This window comes from Hemicordylus capensis, chromosome 3 (assembly GCF_027244095.1).
Source record: "Hemicordylus capensis ecotype Gifberg chromosome 3, rHemCap1.1.pri, whole genome shotgun sequence".
Classification (NCBI taxonomy): domain Eukaryota; kingdom Metazoa; phylum Chordata; class Lepidosauria; order Squamata; family Cordylidae; genus Hemicordylus; species Hemicordylus capensis.
The window spans coordinates 294,188,149-294,209,433 of record NC_069659.1 but is presented as its reverse complement, the minus strand read 5'-3'; the positions used below and the strand labels follow the sequence as shown (position 1 = coordinate 294,209,433).

The following is a 21,285-nucleotide window of genomic DNA, read 5'->3' as shown; positions in this document are numbered from 1 at the left end:
ATATATTTTAAAAAAAATTACCAGTAGCCCCTTTGGGGGGTCTGCTGTGGGGGGGGGGTCTGCAAAGTTCCCCCCTCCTCCCACTGGCCTCTAGGGCCCCACAGGCACCATTTGAGCATGTGCAGCGGTTATTTTTTTAAATAATTTTTTTTTAATGGCCGCTGAAAACAAAATGGCCGCCATGCTTGCTCAAATGGCCTCTGCAAGGCCTGGCATAGTCTAGGGCCTCACAGAGGCCATTTGAGAATGTCCAGTGGCCATTTTGCTTTTGGTGGCCATTTAAAAAAAAATTTTAATTTTAAGAAATGGCGCCCCCTTTAAGGGGTGCCCGGGGCACGTGCCCTGCCTGCCCCACCCTAGATACGCCCCTGCTGGCTTCTACACTCTAGAGTAGAGGTAAAGTGTGCCATCAAGTCAAGTTCGACTCCTGGCACCCACAAAGCCATGTGGTTTTCTTTGGCAGAATACTGGAGTGGATTTACCATTGCCATCTCCTGTGCAGTATGAGATGCCTTTCAGCATCTTCCTATATCGCTGCTGCCCGATATAGGTGTTTCCCATAGTCTGGGAAACATACCAGTGGGGATTCAAACCAGCAACCTTCTCCTAGTTAATCAAGTATTTCCCTGTTCTGCACCACGTAAGTGGGCTTTCTACACTCTACTTGTAGAAAATAACTTAAGCCAGGGTTTCTTAACGTTGGGCCCCCAGATGTTGTTGGGCTACAACTCCCATCATCCCCAGACATAGCCTTTGTGCCTGAGGATGATGGGAATTTGAGTCCAACAACATTTGGGGGCCCAACGTTAAGAAATCCTTACTTAAGCTACAAGAAACAGGCTACAGCAGATGAACATGAAAATGATATACTATAGATCCCTCATTTTATCATTAACTTAAATCGTATTCTTCTCAAAGTATGTGTTATTCATTTACTTATGTAACAGTGCAATCCTATGCATGTCTCTAGTTGCATTCAAGAATTACTTGAGCGCAAGGCTACAAGCTAGTCACGCAAATGACTTTCCGAGTCTTAAATCAAATTTCTGATTTTATGTTCTCAAAGAATATTGACAAGACAAGATTTCTTAAATCTGTTTATTTTTTTAGCTAAGAATTCGTTCAATTTCAACAATACAACAGAACACCGTATGAAAGCTTCTCATGATACAACATCTGATATTTGTGGAATGTATTACCAGTACTACACAATTTAGGCAGGAATCTTGAGAGCTTGGCAGAGCTTTATACAAGATCACAGTGAGCTCTCAGCAGAGGAGTATATACACTATTAGCTTAAATGAGTTGCATGCATTTTGTGTCACTTTTGACACCTGTACAGATGTTAAGATAACATTCTAAAGTCTAATCAAATTAATTGCACCAGATTTTTTCTGAAAAGTTACATGGGCATGTGTCACATGTAAACTATCTGCTATCCAATGCTTTTAAACTATAGGGGAAAGTAGAAAAGAAAGTGTTATGAATAGGAAACCAATAGTGTAATCACCATGTCACATTTCTCACCTTTACATTCCATGCAGATGACCTAGTGTTTCACACATTTAGTTTGCTTCCCAGGCAGATGCTGTGTTTAGTAAGTATCTTAGAAAACAATGTTTCTTTTCAGATGTTTTTTGAGAACATTCCCCTCCTTATTTCTTCGGGGTGGCTTTTTCAATCCACTCTTTGGGTTGACAAACATTAGCCAAACTGTTCCTTATGTATGGTTTGATCTGCCTTGTTTTAAAAATCATTTCAGATGCCAGTACATAGATTCAGATGTAGAACAGCCTGAAAGACAGGCTATTGCATCAAGTGAGACTGGCCTTACTCTGGGCACCAGAGGTTTACCTCAAGGCTTCATTGTGGTTCTTTACTTCAGAAAACCACCTTTTCATTCTTCAGAGTCATTGGTTACTAGGTACATTCTTTCCGAGATTATACATTGCTTCAGATATAATTGGGACTTGGTAATATCTTATTAGAAGCAGTGCTTGTTAAAGCAAGAAGTAGTTCAACTGGGCTTTCAGAGTACTTAAATATAACTAAGCCTTTAAAACTCTAGATACAGGCAATTTAATGAGCACAGATATAAAATCCATATACTACTGCCAACATAGCATTCTCACTACTTCTGCAGTTACAAAGCTATTAAAAAGGCACAAGAACAGAGCAAGGAGAGATATTTAGCACAATTCAAATTTGAGAAGAGTATTAATCTATAAAAGTGCAAACCCTCACAATCCCAATTTAAAAAGATCTGTGCTGCAAACAAAATAATTTAGGCACTTTAGTGGCACAATTAAGGCTCATGTTCCTTTTGACCTATCTAGCTAATATTACCAGATAGTCAACTAGAACCCTACACTAGGGACATGCACGAACCAGTTTGAAGACTCTGTTACGGATCTCCGAATTGGTTTGAAGGAACGGTGGTTCGGCCGGTTTGATGGGGGGGTACCTTTAAGGAGCAGGGAGAGTGCTCTTACTCCCCCTCCCCTCGCCTACCAGCGCCGTGCTTAAAAACGGTCCTACAGGGAGGCAGTGTATCTTCTTGCTGCCCTGGTGCACATTGGAACAGAAGTGCCCAGTGCAAGTGCACATGCCACATGTGTGCACACACACACACGGTGCGGTGGGGGGCGGGGAAGAGCACCCTCTCTGCTCCTTAAAGGTAAACCCCCCCGCCGAACCCATTGCCAACAGTTCCGTGCACATCCCTACCCTACACACATAGCCCACTCCTACTCTTAGATCAACAGCTAAATTTTGTGATCACAGAAAGGACTGTAAGCATGCCCATCATTTCTCCCCATGAAGGAGTTTGTTCAAGACTTGGCTAACAAGGGTATATAATACAGGCGAGATACTGTATTAGCATAGTTATGCCTGCAGAACAGAAACCTGCAAGGCTATCCAGATTTTCCGAGGTATGTTTGGCTTATTCATTCATCTCATTGTTTGTTAACAGCTCACTGCAGTTACAGTTAGCTTTGTCTTTGTATGAGGACTTTCCTCCATTTAAGTAAGGCATCTAAAATAAATACATGATCTCTTAACAGCTGTACTGCACATTCTACAGACAGCATTGCCCAAACTTATTTTGGCATTCCAAAAGAAATCTTAGTTGTTTTCAAATTTGGCATACGGGTTCTCTTCTTTAAACAAACCTAGAAATGAAGACACACACACAGGTCAGAATACAGAGATCAAAAAAAGATATTTGAACCCCTCACCCCAAATACCCACAAAGTAGAAAGGAGAATTGGAAAGAGGTTAACAATATTAAACCAAAACACTGAAGCAGTTTTTTCTCCCCCTAATCAGTACTCTTAACGAAGTCTCCAGGAAAGATTAATCTACATTTCTTAATGGCTTTGCTATGCAAGCAGTTATTCTACAGCATGCGATACTGGGTCACAAGGCAACATCTTTCACATAAGGTGCCTTGGGGCAGATTTTTAAAAGATGTTATAGCAGCATGTGAAATTTATTCATTCGATTTCTATACTGCCCTTCAAAAAATGGCTTAGGGCGGTTTACACAGAGAAATAATAAACAAACTAGCTGACCCTGCACAGAGCATCTGTGCGCTCTTTGAGGCTGGCGGTTACTTCTGCCCCAGTCTCCGATTCCGGGCCCAGCCGCCTCTCCTCCCCACTGCCACTTCTGCCCCCCCCCCACTTTCTTTCCCCCCTCCTGGGCCTTGCCTCCGTGTCTGGGCCATGCTCGCCGCCACCACTTGCCTCTGCGGTGGCAACCGGTGCGCCTCAGCCAATCAGGCACGTCCGCCGCCCAGCCAATTAGCTGGGTGCTGGGACGCACATTCCAAGGCACACCCAAGAGAAATTTATATATATAGATAAGATGGATCCCTGTCTCCAAAGGGCTCAAATTCTAAAAGAAACCTAAGATAAGACACCAGCAACAGTCACTAGAGGTACTGTGCTGAGGGTAGATAGGGCCAATTACTCTCCTTCGCTAAATAAAGAGAATCAACACATTAAAAGGTGCCTCTCTCCAACCACTGGCAAGCTAGCACCAAGTTCTTGTTGAAGCAAAATTCCAGTTAGAGGACGTTTGGAGAACATGGATCCTATGAGCTGGAGTACCCTCACTGCAAGATGTAGAATAGAGTGCCTTTTGAATGTTGGTTTCCCAAAACACTAAGCACTCATTTACCACTTTGAACATAATGAAGATAATCACAGAGAATTGCCAAGGCCAAGATTTCAATGGTGTAATTAAAGATGTGCACTATTAGGGACAGTATTCAGAATTTTTACTGGAAAATTTTAAACCAGTTCGAGAGCTAACCATTACAGACTTAATCCACTTATGGAATCAGCTCCATTTATTAAAACTGCTTTCCCCCGCAGGTCTCCATAGTAAGTATATGCATTTTTTAGAAGATCAATTGAGGGCTTATGTACTTTAGTGCTGGGTATCAAAGTGCAGAGGAGTAAGAAACAAGACAACGCATTCCAGCAATAGCCCTTTGATGAGAGCTTACCTACAAATTGAATTAGAAGACAATACTTCAGAAATAGTGTTCGAGGAAGCTCCCCCTCCCCAACTTTAGCTGAAGACTAAGAGACAAGAGTAGGTAATATGGCAACTCCTGTTCTCTGTAATAAGCTGGTATTCAGCAAAATAAGATCAAGTTGTTTATACATTCAATCAGTAGCTGATAAGTTACCGTATTTTTTTCGGATTTCATCATGCCTAGACTTCATCTCTGCTCTCCTGCAAGAAATATGAAGTATGTCAAATGATGTTTGAACCCATACAAAAAAAGTCACTGCATACATTTCTATGTAGAAGGAAAATTAATGCTACTAACAATTTCACTTTCAACTACTTGACTTCAGATGACATTGTGTCTTTCACTTCACCAGGACCTTCAAGGCAGCTTACAATGGTTTCATCCATTAAAATCCATTAAACAAAAACCAGCAGCAGCACTCAAAATCACAATGAAGAGATAATGCATAAAGGACGACTGAAATGCTGTCTGCCTGCTGTTCCAGAGATTTTTGGGAAACATGGTCCTAACTGGCCTCTTAAGGACTGGGAGAGCAGGCCTGTCTGGCACCCACAAGTTGACAGCAACTCACCTCTCTTCCTGCTTTACTCTTCTTTCCTCCCTCTGTCTTGCAGCTTTTTCATCTTCCTTATCTGGCCTGCCCAAATAAAATTAGGATAAATAGTTATACACATATCTAGGAAGTGTTCTTAATCCAAATTACAATATAAACAACACACAATTAAACATCCTTTCACAGAATAAAAACAATTCACAGAGTGAAACAATTAAAATAATTTCACAGGATAAAAAACAGTTTAAAGTTAATTTTAATCAAAGCCTGGGAAACAAGTGTGTCTTAAGGGTCTTTTTAAGAGCAAAAAGCAAAGAGATGGAAAAGCTCTTGACAAGGAGTGCATTCCCAAGCTCTGGGGCAGCCACAGAGAAGGCCCGGCCCTGATTTGCCTCCAAAAGAGCCAAGGGCAACCATAACCGAACCTCCCCAGATGATCTTAATAGTAGGGATGTGCACCGATTTGCTTCAGTATCATCCCAAGGGTGGTGAGGGGTTCCCTTAAGATAAGGCAGGCCATACATGCACCTCCTGGAAGCCTCTGTCACCCTGTGCTGCTGTTCTCAAAAAAGCATCCCCATGAAAGTGGCAGCCCGTGCCACTGACTCGTTTAAACCGCCCCGCCACGGTGACAGGATGCTTCCCCCAGCATCTCTTGCATGCAAATGGTGTTAATCGGGCCACTTTCACAGGGATGCTTTTCTGAGAATTGTACTGTGATGGAGAGATGGAGGGTTCCAGGAGGGGCAGGTATGACCTACCTGCCTCCTTTTAAAGGAACCCTGCACTGAAACATTTTGACTACAGGGAGCCAAATCATTTCGGCACCTCCTCAAAGATGTGCTGAAATTATTTGGGCACATTCCTACTGAATAGGTGGCAGATTTCCTAACAAAAAAGTCTAATACCCTGGACCATTCAGGGCTTTATAGGTAATGACCAGCACTTTGTATTTTCCCTCAGAAACATATCAGCAGCCAATGCAATTCTTACAGAATTGGTTATATGGTCCCTTCATGCTGTCCCAGAGACCAACCTGACTGCTGCATTCTGTACCACTTGTAGTTTCCAAACTATGTACAAAGGCAGCCCCATGTAGAGTGTATTTCAGTTGTCAAGCCTGGAGGTCACTAGCATATATACTACCATTTTAAGGTCATTTGCCTCCAGAAGTGGGTGCAGCCAATGTATCAGCTGAAGCTGATAAAAAGTGCTCCTGGCAAACTGCCTCAGCCTGAGCAACTAGAAAGTTTTGAATCAAGGCGCACTCCCAAGCTTTGTACCTGATCTTTCAGGGGGAGTGTAACCGCATCAAGAACAGGCAGATCTAAACCATCTCTCGGGTCTTGTGCCCCCCCCCCCCAATCAGTACCTCAGTCTTATTTGGATTCAACTCCAGTTTACTAACCCTCATCCAGCCCATTACTACCTCCAAATAAGCATTTCTGGATGTTATGCTATTTCCTGATGAAGTTGATAGGGAGAAATTGATTCGGGTGTTAAAGACATATGGATAACACCCTGCATCAAATCTGATGATCTCTTCCAGCAGTTTCATGTAGATGTTAAAGAGCACTGGAGGCAGTATGGAGCCTTGTTGAACTCCACACATTAACTCCCGCTATGCAGAGCAACAGTCTTCAAGTGACACCATCTAGAATCTACCTGAGAGGTAAGAACAAAACCACTGTATAACAATGCCACCTAATCCCACCTCCCTCAGGCGACTCAGAAGGATACCATGGTTGATGGTTATGAAAGCCACTGAGAGCTCCAAAAGGACCAGCAGAGTCACACTGTCAATACCTAATTGGAGATCATCCATCAGGCTGACCAAGCAATCTCAACCCCATAGCCTGCTGAAAAGCCGGTTTGAAATGAATCTAAATCAGGCCTGCTGAACTTTGATCCCCTCCCCCCAGCTGTTTTTGGACTAAAACTCCCATAATTCCCAGCCACAGTGGCCAGGATTATGAGAGTTGCAGGCCAACATCTGCGGGAGGGCTGAAATTGAGCAGCCCTGGTCTAGATAATCTATTTCCTCCAGGACTGTCTGGAGCCAAGTGGCCATCACCCTCTCAATCACCTTGCCCAACCATGGGAGATTAGAGAATGGCCTATATTTGCCTAACTCTTGGGGGTCCAGTGTATGGTCTTTTTCAAGTATGGTCTAATGGTATGCTCTTTTTCAAGTATGGTCTAATGGTAGCCTCCTTAAGACAAGGAGGCATCCTACCCTCCCTCAGAGCAGCATTTACGATGTTTACCAGACCCTCTCTGACAATCTTATTGTTAGATAAAATAAGAAGTTGGGCAACCATCAAGAGAGCAGGTGATAGGCTGCACAGTCCAAAATCAGCTTATCCACATCCTCAGGAGTCAAACCGATAGTGATCCAGTTCAACTGTATAAGAGGAATTGCTGGATACCTCCATAACAAGCTCTGCCCTAATTGTAGAATCCAGTTCAGCCCAAATATGAGAAATTTAGTCTGTGAAAGAGTTAGAAAGCATCACATTGGGTAACCGATGCTTCTAAATATGGATTCAAAGGAGAGGGGCTCCTATTAGCCATCTCAAAACTCTAGACAACTCCACTGGACATGAACTTGTGGATGCAATGCGAGCAGAAAAGAAATGTTTCTTTGCCATGCGTATTGCCAGAACAGATCTTCAGATGTGCTCTATGTTGTAACCTGTCAGTTTTGAGTAGTTTCTCTCCATTTGCACTCTAGTAGTCTGCCTCACCACTTTAGCTCCTGTAATTCTTCCAAATACCACAGGGCTAGTTTTGAAGCAAGTCGGAGAGGATGCTTAGGAGTGATTGTGTCTACTGCCCTAGTGAGCTTGTTATTCCAAGTTTGCACCAGAGCATCAGCAGAATAAATTGGCAAAGCTAAGTTGAAACCCTTCCAAGGCTGCTTGGACAGACCAACCTAATGTGTCCTTCATCCATACAGAGGTGGGTTGTGGTTGCAAATTCTACCTTAACGAGATGGTGGTCTGTTCATGTCAATGGGGAAACAGGAATCTCTACCCATGGAACACCACCCTGATCAGAGAAAATACTAAGTGGAGCGTGTGACCAGCAACATGTGTCGGTGCAGAGACCATAGTTGTCATGGTCACAATGCATTACTGAGACACTCCTTATAACCCAGTCCCCTAGTGAACATTGAAGTCCCCCAACACCAACGATCTGGACTCCTCCAATGCCAACCCTGCAAGCAGGTCCATCAGCTCAGTTAGGGACTCTTGAACAACAGAGTTATGCATGTCATAACTTGACAAGATCAACAAAATTGGGTATAACACAAACTTGTTTGGATACTTGCTTTCTGCTCTTTTTCTTCCTGCAACAGCAATAGCAGCAAATACACAAAGCAATAAGGATACTTCCTCCCACCACAGACATGGTAATAATTAGAGCTTCAAAATTCACTGAAAAAAGAGAAGCACACATAGTAGATGAGTCCTTCACAAAAAACTGAAACCCACATATCCATACCTTTCAAAGATTTGCAGTCCAAACATCATTTCAAGGCATTTATTTCAAGAGTATCTATATTTTTTTACTTTTGAGTTGTGCAGGCCTTCGGCTACCAGCAACAATGTAGAATACACCAAAACACCAGAATCTTTACAGGAGACATTCTGCAAGTTTATCAAGTTGCACCATACAGAGTTAGAACTCTGCTTCATTCAAGTCAGCCAGTAGCTCTTGAGGCATGTGTCACTGTCTTAGTGATGGGCCTAGTAAAAGTAGCCTTAAGAATAGCAGATTCATTCTCTACACATTTACAATCAATGGCTATTAACCTCAAAAGCCATATGCAGAACCTCAATGTTTAGAAGCCACATACCCTCTCATTAACAGAAGCTAGGGACAGCCAGGGCTGGCCATCAGCACTATTGAAAGGAAACTTGTACCACCACCAGCCTGACTAGCTACTGTTGAAAGAGTGCTGTAACTTTGGAATCTAGCAAAATCTTCTGAGCATTTCTGTATGGCCCACAGGATCTTGTTGGAACAGCTTTTATTGTGTTCTTTGTAGGTTTTGTTAAAAAATAGTAAGTCAGACCTTTTGCAGAGGTCTGATTTACTATTAAAATTCCCATTTTCTTCATGTACGACAATCACCACATAAGAGTTTATTGCTTATAGAAAGGAGAGGAACTCTTTACTTGCCACCGGTGTTCCCTCTAAGGCATGCACACATGCATGCGCTCACACATTTTTTGATGTCCGCTCAGTTAATTTTAGACCCTGCTCAGGTTGAATCAGGAAAGCCCCACTCTGAAGGCATGTGTACACGCACTGCCTTGATAATGATGCCAAGAACAAAACTAATTCTGCACACAGATGGGGAAAAAAATTAGAGGAAACACTGCTTGCCACCATCTTGTAGTGATTAAGCCATCCTAGTTTATGAATTGAGAAGAAACTACAAGATACTGACACAGATTCATTACCCTTCTATACATTATATAAGCTTGAGGGATTATATAAGCTTAAGGGAAAGATGCATTTAATGCATCCAGTAAGAGAGCCAGGAAATGTTTAGGAAGAGAGCAAAGTAAAGTGTGCTGTTGAGTCAGTGTTGACTTCTGGCAACCACAGAGCCCTGTGGTTGTCTTTGGTAGAATACAGGAGGGGCTTACCATTGCCATCTCCCAAGCAGTATGAAGTGATGCCTTTCAGCATCTTCCTATATTGCTGCTGCCCGATATAGGTGTTTCCCATAGTCTGGGAAACATACCAGTGATGATTCGAACTGGCAACCTCTGGCTTGCTAGTCAAGTTATTTCCCCGTTGCGCCATTAGGTGGCTTCCCAGGAGGAGAGTACAACATAATACTTGTCACTCACCCCAACAGACACCCCAGCGTGCAGAACTCAACTCGCAGAGAGACCTAGGAGGGAGGATATTCCGAACTGGATATTCCATGCATTTCTTGCTGCTGCTGCACCATAAGCACTAGAAGGAAGAAGAGGAGATAAGTACTGCAAGCTACTGCAAAGAAACACACACCTCCCAGCTAAAAGGCATAAAGGTAAACTGAGCAAAAAGCACACACTAAATGCCTATATTGTGTAGAGGCAATACTGATAACAATCTATTTGATTTGAAGCCATTGTCAAGAATTGTGGTAGGAGTACTCAGTGTGTCAGCCTTTGCTAAAGGGTCAACAAGCTCCCAACATATGAAAGCTTCATTAGCTGAGCCATACCACTGAAGCAGGAGATGCAGCAGTTTGTGTTCCCAAATCCCACCTGCCTGCAGAGGAGCTGAGTTCCCCAGCCATACTTAAACTTGCTTATTTTTAGCTAAGTTTTTCATCAAGTACTTCAGTAATTTGTTCAAAATGCCTTAATATAAAACTTCCTTGGCTTCTAAGAAGATTTCCCTAATTAACTCAAAGGGACTTTGAGTTAAAGCACTCGTATTCATATTTAGAACAGCATCTTTGGAAAGACAGGTTTCTGCTTGATGTCTTTTATACTTCTAAAAGTTACAGAGAAGGCCAAGGAAATAGAAATGAGCCAATACCAATAGTGCTTCTGTGCTAGTTTAAGACGGTTGTATCCATCTTGTATCAGTTTGGCTACATTAGTATCATTAACATTCAGAGCTTCTTAGTGCAACTGCATGGTTAGACTTACTTGCTCAGATACAATGACAAGCTCGCTACTCTCAAATGAGTCTTCTTTGCTGTGGGTGCAGCCAAGATTTGTTTTCAAATCCTGAGCAAAGGTGCTCTTACCCCTGGACTTTGGGGCCAAAGTCCTGGGCCTCCAAATCCTCTTTAGTCTGTCCTGGGCGGTGTGGTCACCTGGCCGAGCATGATGATGCTTAATTTGCTGGGGAGGGGGGCCTCCAAAGGCCTTTAAGTCCAGGCTCCAAAATTACATAGGTGTACCTCTGATCCTGAGCAATGAATTGCTAGACGATGGAGGTGATCAAAATAGGGAAGTTTTATACAATGTCATATTGTATTTTGTGGATCTTAGATTTTCTATAATATTGTAAAGCAATATTTTGCTACACAATAAGATTGACTTGCACAGCATCCCTGCACAAACCCCAGTGAAGTTAAAAGTAGTACAGTTTGGCAGATTTTATAGTCACTCATTTGTTTTTAATCTCAAATATCCCTAACCCATAGGAAAAGTTAACCTCACTCAGGTTCTTGACCGTGCTCAAGCTCCGCTCCTCTTTCCCCCACCAACACTCTCTCAACTTAATAGGTTTTTAATGGAAAGACTCCAAGCAATACATCACCATCAGCTAGAAGAAAAAAATCCTACACAGCTTTTCAAGATGATTCTGCATGCTGAAAATCATCACCAACTTCAACATTTGTTTTGGGTTCTCGGTGGTTGTATCCAGTCTCTCAAAGACAAGTAGCAAAGTATTAAATGCTCACTGCTTTCTGAAACATACTTAATTCTTCTATGCTGATCTCAAGTTAAAGCAAAAACACTGAAATTTAAGTTTCAGAGAAGATGAGAAGACATTGGTGAATTCTTTAGTGGTACTAAAAATGCCTTTTAGTATTTTTTTACTGAAAAGTTTTCTAGTCATGACAATGTTCATATCAAGAAAATATTCTGAAAATGACTTCAGAGACAGTAAATTCTGAATGCATTTCCAGATCAGCACAGGGACCTGCACTGCTAATTTAAGGGGGGGGGGATTCGTATTGCCACTATTTTAAAACACAAAATTATTAACTGTCACTTGGTGCAAGAACGTGGCATATCTGCTTCCTGTAGAGAAATGTTGAGTTTATTCCGGTTTCAGCACTGAGACAAGCAGAACTGAGAGAGTCTTAAAGAAGTTCCATATTTAAATATAGTTTAAGGGAGGCATTCCCCAGCTGTTGGACTACAACTCGTATCCTCAGCCAAAATGGCATCTGTCATTCTGGCTTAGGATAATGGGAGCAACAGTTGGGGCTGAAAGGTTGGGAATGCCTACTTTAAGGTATCATAGTACCTTTTAAAAAACTAAATTTAAAATTAAATCCCAAACACTAAGGGCTAAGTTTACATATCCCTTAAAACCAATTCACTCCTCAAGCATCAAATAAAAGGCTGCTTTTATATGTTAAAAAGGTATCCTATGAAGCCAAGCACAATGAAGTGACAAAAGGTTATTGTTACTTATTATTGTTGGTCCTAATAGGAAGCCCACTAAGTTCGACACTGGAATTCAGGAGATGGCATCCTATACCTCACCAAGAAGAGGTCCTGTGTGCAATCCTATACTGCTAAAGTATTTTATAACTTTCAGGTCCATGAATTTTGCAGTATATCCAGTTCTCAAATTCTGAGCATTTATGACTAACCAAACAGCATGGGCATTTATTCTTCATCATTTCATAGAGAAGCATTATGTTGCCCAATAACTACAAGTTCCTGATTATGCAAGGTTCTGGACACTTACTTCCAAGTAAACGTGTATGGGATTGGATCCTGGAACAAACATTTTTCTCCAAGTAAGCGATCTTACTTAGTATCCTTGCAAGTGTATGGAAAGCACCAAAAAGTAGCCTTGTTCTCCAAGCAGATACAGTTATGCATTCAAGGGGCTACATGATCAGAAGTGTTTGATTTCTAGATTGTGTAGCTATGCTATGATATGGTAACCAGTTAGCATGTATACTCATTGAGGAAATAGGGATTTCAAAATTGCAAGTTTAGATTTAAATAAAGTCATCCCACACACATACACACACACTTCACTAGAAAGCCTTCATCAGTTAATGAAGGAGTACTGGTATGTGTTTCATTGATCAGAAATTGATGTAGCTCCATTTCTCAGCATGTAAACAAGACCTCTTAGTATCTCCCTTGATTCATAGCAATCACTGTATTTTAAATCTCCCATTTCTTCATTCAACAAATATATGGTCTTCACAAGTTTAGCTTTCAGAGCCAACAAGCTATATAGCTACTTGAAGAATGATGTATAGCAAAAGGTTCAATTTTCTCCAGGCCTGTCTCAATGCATCATGCAGTGTCAATTACGTGAGGGACTGTTCTCCTTATCAGAGCTTGACCTTCTTTGTATTGGCCTGACACAATATCTCCATTAGTGCCGAGATCTATATAGTTCACCCACTGCAATTTTCAGACATAAAGGTGCCTGTGAGGCTTCTATTTTACATGTATCTTTTTTTAAAAATGTGAGGCTGGTCTGCGAACTTGTCTTTTGCTCCATAAAGCATGAACTGCAAAATGGGCATCCTTGGCACTGCTGTTTGCTACTTCCACTTGAACCCAGTCACACCTTTCAGTTTTCAAAAAGCTGCAGATTCCAAAAAATATCAGCAATCTGCCGATGGTTTCACTACAAAGTAGGATGCTCTGAATTGATTCACACATCATAGTAGATACCATGTCAGCAGTTGCAGAAATAGCAAATTCCCTGCTAATGAAGGGTTGCTGTTTCTTTACATTCTGTTATTCTTATACTATACCTACAAGATATTTAGTGTAAACCACCCTGAGCCACTTTAGGAAGGGTGGTATATAAATCAAATAAATGAGATAGGTATTAAATAAGCTTTTAGAAAATGTTAAGAGTATAGCCTATTCAGGGACTCCCAGCAGCACCCCTATACATTATTTGGAACTACAGGCTTGTAATTTCCATTTTGATCTCTCTGAACTCTCAGAATCGTGGGCTCACCATTGGCTTACATGAGTTAATTCACAAGGGTATGTTGCTTAGCAGGCAGCATGAGGACAGGTCGAGCCTAACCTGTGATTGAAAGACTATTCCTCGTGCTCTCCCCTCTGATCCCAGCACAGATGAGGATGCCGAAGTAGACACGAGTTAATTAAGAGCTATTCTTCTAACAGGAATAGCCAAGAACTCCCCTATATATTGGGGAATCATTAGCCTTTGAGCTTATCAACTTCTCAGGTAGGAACAGACAAGGTGTAACAGGCTCATCTCTTGAACAGAAGCATTAATTATTGGCTCAGGAGGAGCGCTCTTAAGTCAGAAACATTCCAATCACCAATCCAGATCTTCCTGACCCATGAAAAAAAGCTCCAACACACCCACTTAGTCTATCCCATACAGGGTTCTCAAACCTTTTTCATTCCATTGTGCCTTAGAGCACACCCACCAAGGACTGAAAAGAACAAAATGTATTTTTGTTCATCACGGATGTCACCCTTTTCAGCAGAAAGGTGTGGTCAGCATTTAGCCCCAGGGCAAGAGGTTGCCCATTTGTATCAGGGACACAATCAAGCTGTGTGTGTCTTCTCTGAATTCACCCACTTCATGTGCATGTGTCTGGGCACCAGCTATACTATTCTGCTGTGCCTTGGCCCTCATGCCCGTCCTGCTTTTTGCCTCCAGATTGGTGCTGTCTCCAGGCCCAGTCTGTGCAGCAGCTTGGCTGCCTCGAGAGACTGGCCCCCTGAGATTAGGCCTCATTTAGACTCATTGACCCACATGTCACCCAGGTTCCTGCTTTTGCATCCAACTCTCGTGCTTGTCCCTGGAGGAAGAGAGAGAGAGGTCCCTCAGCACCGGCAAAGCAGCAAGTGTCCGACACACTATCGGAGAGGATCCAGGTATTCTAACAAGACATCTGCTCTAAACTTTTCTGCTTCCTCCTGGCCCCTTTTTAAAGTCTAAAGCTGTTCTCTAAGACCGTTTCTCTGGTCAGCCTTGAGAGGACTTAATTCAGATCTCAAGCTAAAATGCCTCTTCATGAGCTTCAGTTTAGTATTATTATTGATATTATTAGCCTAGTTAGTGTTAATATTATATTGCTTATTAATCAAGATTTCCTTTCTTTACCCCTAAAAACCCTCAATAAACCTGATTGTATTTGACTCCAACTCTTGTCAGTCATTTCCAAGACCGAAGCTTTGGACAAATTTATTCTGTAACGAACTGCTCACTCTAAGATTCGCCAGTTACAAGCCCCATAGTCAGTCAGGGGTGGTTTTGTCATCAACAAAAAACTGTACAACATATGGCTTAAGAAAATCAAACATCTCCTTGTTTTCCATATAAAACCTCCCCCTCCTAACAAGAACACACAAAGTTTTAGATAATAGCTATCTTGTTAGTTTTAAGAAGTCTTCAAAATACATGAAAATATCTGCAGTAAGATTACACCAGTTACAAACCGAAAGCAACCCCCACCTGCTAAATCCCATTGACAAGTAGTTTTTCATTGTACTTTCTAGTTTGATTTATTCCCTATCCCATGAACTTCACACAAGTAGACCATTCCTTTTTGATAAGCTTTCATTTCAAGCACTCCTTCCTTCAAGCTGCTCACATGCACAATCCATTCCATGAGTTACTTTCCTTTTCGCTATCACCACCCCCACACACCTTTCCCCCCACTGACACCACCCCAACACATCTGTTTTCCAACGAGCTGCTTTCCCCTCCTTGACAATCAGTTCTCCATACCATATACACAGTGGCAGGTAAGCTTCCCCATCCCATGCCATGCATCCAATTCTTCTTTCCCACCACTTGAAAGAATCCTGTTGCTTTTTGTGCTTGCTTGCTTCAGTTTTCTACCATTTTACTTTGTCTCTCATCGTTGGTGGGAATGCCTAAGCATGGCAGCACCAAGAGCCTAGTGTATATAAATACAATAAGGAATGTATATTTATTAACCCAATATCCTGTGATCATGTGTTTGAAATTAGTACAAGTGATCTAGAAAGAGGCTGGAGAAATCACAGGACAATCCTTTGACTTAAAACTGCTATGAAAGCTACCATCAAGTAATCCAACAGTGAAAAGCAACCTGTGACCACCTCTTTAGAGCCTTCTAAACTGTAAGAATTCTGTTTTCCTATTCAGAGAGTTTCGGCAATAAGATGCTACAAGGTCACATCAAGATCCCAGAAAGTTTCTTCAACTCCCCTCAATATTTGTCATGTAATTATAGTCCCCCCTTGAAATGATGCTACAGAATGATACAAGCTATTCCTCATAAAAATAAAAATAGGGTATGTGCCTGCCATACTATCACCCCTAATGCCACACATAGACAAAAGGAAGTTCACTGAAAGGGATGTCATTTCCAGCTAGCTCTAATCCAAGAGCTTCCTGTGTGCGTACACACACACACACGACTTTACTACACATGCTAAAATTTTACACTGGCAGAACCTTCTCAATTCAAGGCAACATTAAGAACAATCCTATACAGGTGTTCTCTTTGCACATGCAGAGAGTATTTCACAGTTCCTTGTATTGCACGGAATGTGCATGTCTACGCTTGCTAGGCCCATGGGAGCACCTTCGAATATTTGAACAATTCTAATTGTTGGGCTGACCTTTTAAGATCAGAGCAAGCAGCAGGCTTATATAGGACCCCAAGGTACAGATTACAGTTCTAGGTTGGGCTGACCTTTTAAGATCACAGCAAGGAGTAGGCTTATACAGCATTCTAATTTAGAGAATATGTTATTTAGCAATTATATGCTACTTACTGTGACATTTTTCAGGCATTCCTCACAAGTTTTATTTGTGTATTGTTGACAGCCTATTGTGAGAGGGCAGAGAGAAAAAAGAATGTTAGTTTATAATTATCAGTACAGTAGAATTGTGCCATCGGGTCGGTGTAGACTCCTGGCGACCACAGAGCCATGTGGTTTTCTTTGGTAGGATACAGGAGGGGTTTACCATTGCCATCTCCCGCGCAGTATGAGGTGCCTTTCAGCATCTTCCTATATTGCTGCTGCCCAATACAGGCATTTTCCACAGTCTGGGAAACATATCAGCGGGGATTCGAACCAGCAATCGTTTGTTCCCTGGGCAACTTACTTCCCCGCTGCACCATTAGAATACTTAGCCTTATGTAAATGTTCTGGAACATATACCTGGCTGGGTCCACCCTCCCCATATGAACTTTCCATCATATAACTAGTGTGCCTATGTATATACCTATGTATATACCTGCAGCTCTCTGTACAATCAGGAACTCTGCCTTTCCAGAGCAGAGCCTGCCACTGCAACACCACCCTCAAATTCACTGAATGTGTGGAGCACTAAGCCACATGTCTGAAAGGAGCTTTTGGATTAATTTGTACATCAAAACCACAACTGTACACTACAGGATTAACAAATGCCCTAAATCTGTTCTCATAGTCTGCAACCACCATTTTTAATACACTGGAAAATATGACTAAGATATGACAACTACCCTCAGGAGGAAGCAACTAAAACTAGGGTCATCTTTCTGTCAGTGTTCCCTCTAATTTTTCTCATCTGTGTGTGGAATGAGTTTTGTTCTGGGTGGCAGTATCAAGGCAGTGTGTGCATACATGCATTCAGAGTGACCTTCCTCATTAAACGAGAGCGAGATCTAAAGTTAACTGGGAGGACATCAAATAACATGAGCACACGCCTTAGAGGGAACACGGCTTCCTGTACCATTATCAACAGACTTTACTTGCGTAATACTGAGCACCTGCTATGCTGTGTTAGCTCCCTGCCCTGCATGTAGATAAGATCACAAGTTTCAATTTAAGTTTACAATCCTGCAGGTGATTAATGAATTCAAATTTAGATATCAACTTTACTGACCCAAGTTCCAAACAAGTATTACACAATTCTAAGCATATTACATAAGATTTAAGACTTAGTTCAGCTTCATACAAGTAAGTAATTCAAAATTGGGCAGTCAATGTATTATATTAGCTTCAATGCTTGCAGTGTCTTGCCATGACAGAGAAGACAGACCCTTTAGTCAGAAATGCCAACCCAGGACATACTGGGGTCAAAGGAAGAAGGAACATGCTTATGTTCAGTTTAGCTGAACCAGTTACTGCAGATGACTGAAGTGAATACAGCAATGAAGTACCCTGACCCCACTGACAAGAGTGAAGTTCATATGAATAAATGAACTGCAATGTCTATCAATAAATAAAAGGATTCACATCACTATTGCTGTCCATGTCATTATCATGAATTTCCATAGCCTAATAACAGCCAAGTTATCCTGAGATCACACCTATGCCCACACATTCATTAGTTCAGACTCAACTACAGCAACCAAATCCAGATTTGCAGTCTCTCCATAGAATGGAATTCCTACTTCAATCATTAGCACTCTTTAAACCCACCAACAGTACATCTATTTAAGGATTTTCCATTCCATTCAATTCCTTCATTATGATCATGGACCAGCACAATTTACAAACAGAAGCCCAACAAAAAAAACCCTACAGGTTTGTGGTACAGTAGTTAAGCACATAGTTAAGCATAAAGATCAATTAACAATTATTCTTAATGAATCTCCCTTCCAGGACTGCTGATTGCAAGGCATTGTATCGTGCCTATGTCAGAGCTCTGCAATATGTTGGCACGGTTATCTGGTTTAGGTATCTGGTAGGGTTGAAACTCAGAACTTGGTTGCCCAAATGGATACCAACAGGAATAAAGCCCTGATCAATTTGACGCTCCATATAATACAGCCTTTGTCTGAGTTTGACCCTCGCATTTTCATACTCCAGGGTTATCAATGCAAAAGGAGAGAAACCATAATGATGCAGCCCTTCCTCCAGCTCTCTTTTCCACCTGGAGTGATAGATATCCTTTAGCAAAGTGGAGTTAAACCTGCAGGGTGGAAAACCAGCTTCAGCCAGAATTTGAAGATATTATTCTTTGCTCTGGCCTGTACTTTAAGCAATCCTGCTTCCAGACGAAGGACAGCACTGGGCACGCACCAGGGTACCTGAAAAGTGTTCCTCAGGAACTTAGATTGCATGGCTTCTACCTTAGAGAAGTTAAGAGTACATGCCAAATTGATCTCCATACAGGAGCTGTGTTCGTACTTTAGCCAAAAAGAGTTTCATTGTGGCAGGGATAAATTGGGCACCTCTGGAGCAATGGAAAGATTGAACTGCTTGTGTATGTACTCTTGTGTGCATTCTGCCTTGCATATTCTCTGTGTACACCCGCTCGGCCTGAAAACTGGAATATTATGCCAAGGTATTTGAAATACTTAACTTGTTCTAATCTGTGCCCATTTAGTGACCAGTTCCGAATCTTTGGTCTCTTCACAAACACCAGGATCTTTGTTTTGTTATAATTAATTTCTAAAAGTTGTTCTTCACAATAGGTAGCAAGAGAGTGCAAAGCTCTTCTTTAGACCTATTGGAGTTTGTGAGAAAATGACAGCACCATCTGCATACAGAAGTATAGCAAGAAGTTTGCTAATTATGGTGGATGATAGTCTCTAGATTATCTAAATGGGAGACAAGAAAGTTAATATAGAAGTTAAATAGCAGCAGAGCTATTTAAGGATAGAAAGAGTGCCCAAGGAGCAACTAATTTGCATCACATGACCTTGAAAATACACCTTTTGTATTAGGAGACCTTTGTTGCTTTATACAATCGCATAAATATTTGCTCACTAAACACATGTCCAACCCCTCAGAGATGAAGGAACCTAGTCTCCTTAGCCATATAAAGCCAATTTTATAATTTCAACTTAAGGAATTCAGGTTAACAGGGACACAAATCCCTGTTCTCAGGGACAAATCTCAGCACTTTCTCAAGCTATTACACCCATTAGGGCTTTTTGTTTAACGCTATCCTCAGTTTTAAAAAAAACTGTATTGATTGATCCTCCACATTTATCAATGAACCTATCAATTCAGCTTACATTTAGGTATGGCATTATTGTCTAAGGATCTTATAGTTTTTATGTTAACTGCGGCTAGATTATCCATTGCACAATACTGGAAGTATAAAACCGTGTCTCTGACATCTTGGTATCAGTCTATGTAGCATATTGCCATATCTGAAAAATTGACCCATATTATTCGTCTTCGAGCAGGTCAAACTAATTCTAATGATTTTTTCATGATATGGTCAGATTTTATTCTGTTCACAAATCAAGATAATTTTAGTCATTCTCCATCTAATTATTTACATATCTGGAAGGATGGTTAATGAATGTCATTATGTATCAGTTTTACTATTCAGTTTATGTATTGTCTTATTAAACAATTTTTTTTAAAAAGCTTACATTTCGGTAAAAACCAGAAGCGAGAAACACACTTTGTTTTCAGCTTACAGCTTCTATGACAATGTACATTATATTCAAAAGAGATATTCCTTTTGAAGAGAGAAAAAGGGAAATGTCTCTTCAGATGGTGCTTGCAATCTGTACTTTTGATAAATATTTTATCATAAAAGCAATGCCTTTCAAAGGAGAACCTGCTGTCCGATTGATCAGGGACACCTTTTCGTCAGTTACTGACCCGATTACTTGATTTTATCAACCCTGAAAAGGGGTGGGGGGTGCACACAGGAAGTCACAGTGATTCCGATTACACAAATATTTAAAGTCCTGCAAACTACGACTGGTTTGTGCGACTGAAGCACCAAGCTCGTGACACAACTGCGTCAGGTTGCCAGCGCTTGCTGAAGCTTTTTGCCTTGGAGAGGTTTTGTATCCCCAACAGCTTTTACAACATCAAAACAGTTAGTCTCCAGGATTGCTTTCTCTGGCCTCCTAGGGATTGACGCCAGTTCCTTGGAGAGGAGGGATGTAGTAGTGGCTGTTGCACTGGACAAGGACCGGGGAGACCCGAGTTCAAATCCCCATTCAGCCATGATACTAGCTGGGTGACTCTGGGCCAGTCACTTCTCTCTCAGCCTAGCCTACTTCACAGGGTTGTTGTGAGGAGAAACTCGAGTATGTAGTACACCGCTCTGGGCTCCTCGGAGAGGGACATAAAATGTAAAATAAAATCAAGTCCATCGAAGAGGATGGGCAATCCTGCTTTAGCGAGGGTGGCTCTCGCTAGTCCTTTTCCCAACTAGGGCCACTTTTCCAAGCCGGAGAAGGAACATTAAGGCCAGCCCTCGAGATCTGAACAAGGACTACCAGTGCAACCAGGGCGTGGGGAGGCGAGAGACGGGACGGAAGAGAAGCAATAATGGAGCCAAGAACCAGGTCCCACAGTAGGCACTCCTCCCAAAGCGTCCCATGGCCGCCGCCGCCAGGTCCGCGCCCCCAGCCCAGAGGGAGCCTTACCTCCTTGCTCCCCAGGCGTGGACGTGGGAGCTCCCAGGGCATTGTCTAAAGCCAGGAGGAACAGCAGCAGAGAGCCGAGCCGCCAGAGCACTCGAGCGGGACCCATGGCTGAGCGGACACTGACTGACAGCGAGA

At 41.9% G+C, this 21,285-nt stretch overlaps 1 protein-coding gene and 1 long non-coding RNA gene across 2 annotated transcripts in view; one reads left to right on the top strand and one right to left on the bottom strand.

Moving 5' to 3' along the window:
* Positions 1-11,541, top strand: part of LOC128349902 (uncharacterized) — a 19,763-nt gene extending 8,222 nt beyond the window's left edge. Inside the window, exons 2-3 of the long non-coding RNA XR_008319060.1 lie at positions 9,979-10,155; positions 11,351-11,541. This is a non-coding gene — a long non-coding RNA (uncharacterized LOC128349902). The remainder of the gene's footprint in view (positions 1-9,978; positions 10,156-11,350) is intronic.
* PTTG1IP (PTTG1 interacting protein) lies at positions 1,084-21,285 on the bottom strand. The gene is made up of 7 exons (XM_053307189.1): positions 21,151-21,285; positions 16,592-16,644; positions 9,971-10,079; positions 8,437-8,542; positions 5,121-5,186; positions 4,703-4,749; positions 1,084-3,173 (listed from the first exon to the last, which is right to left on the bottom strand). The coding sequence occupies exons 1-7, from the start codon at positions 21,254-21,256 to the stop codon at positions 3,127-3,129; spliced, it is 534 nt and encodes a 177-aa protein (XP_053163164.1). The 5' UTR covers positions 21,257-21,285; the 3' UTR covers positions 1,084-3,126.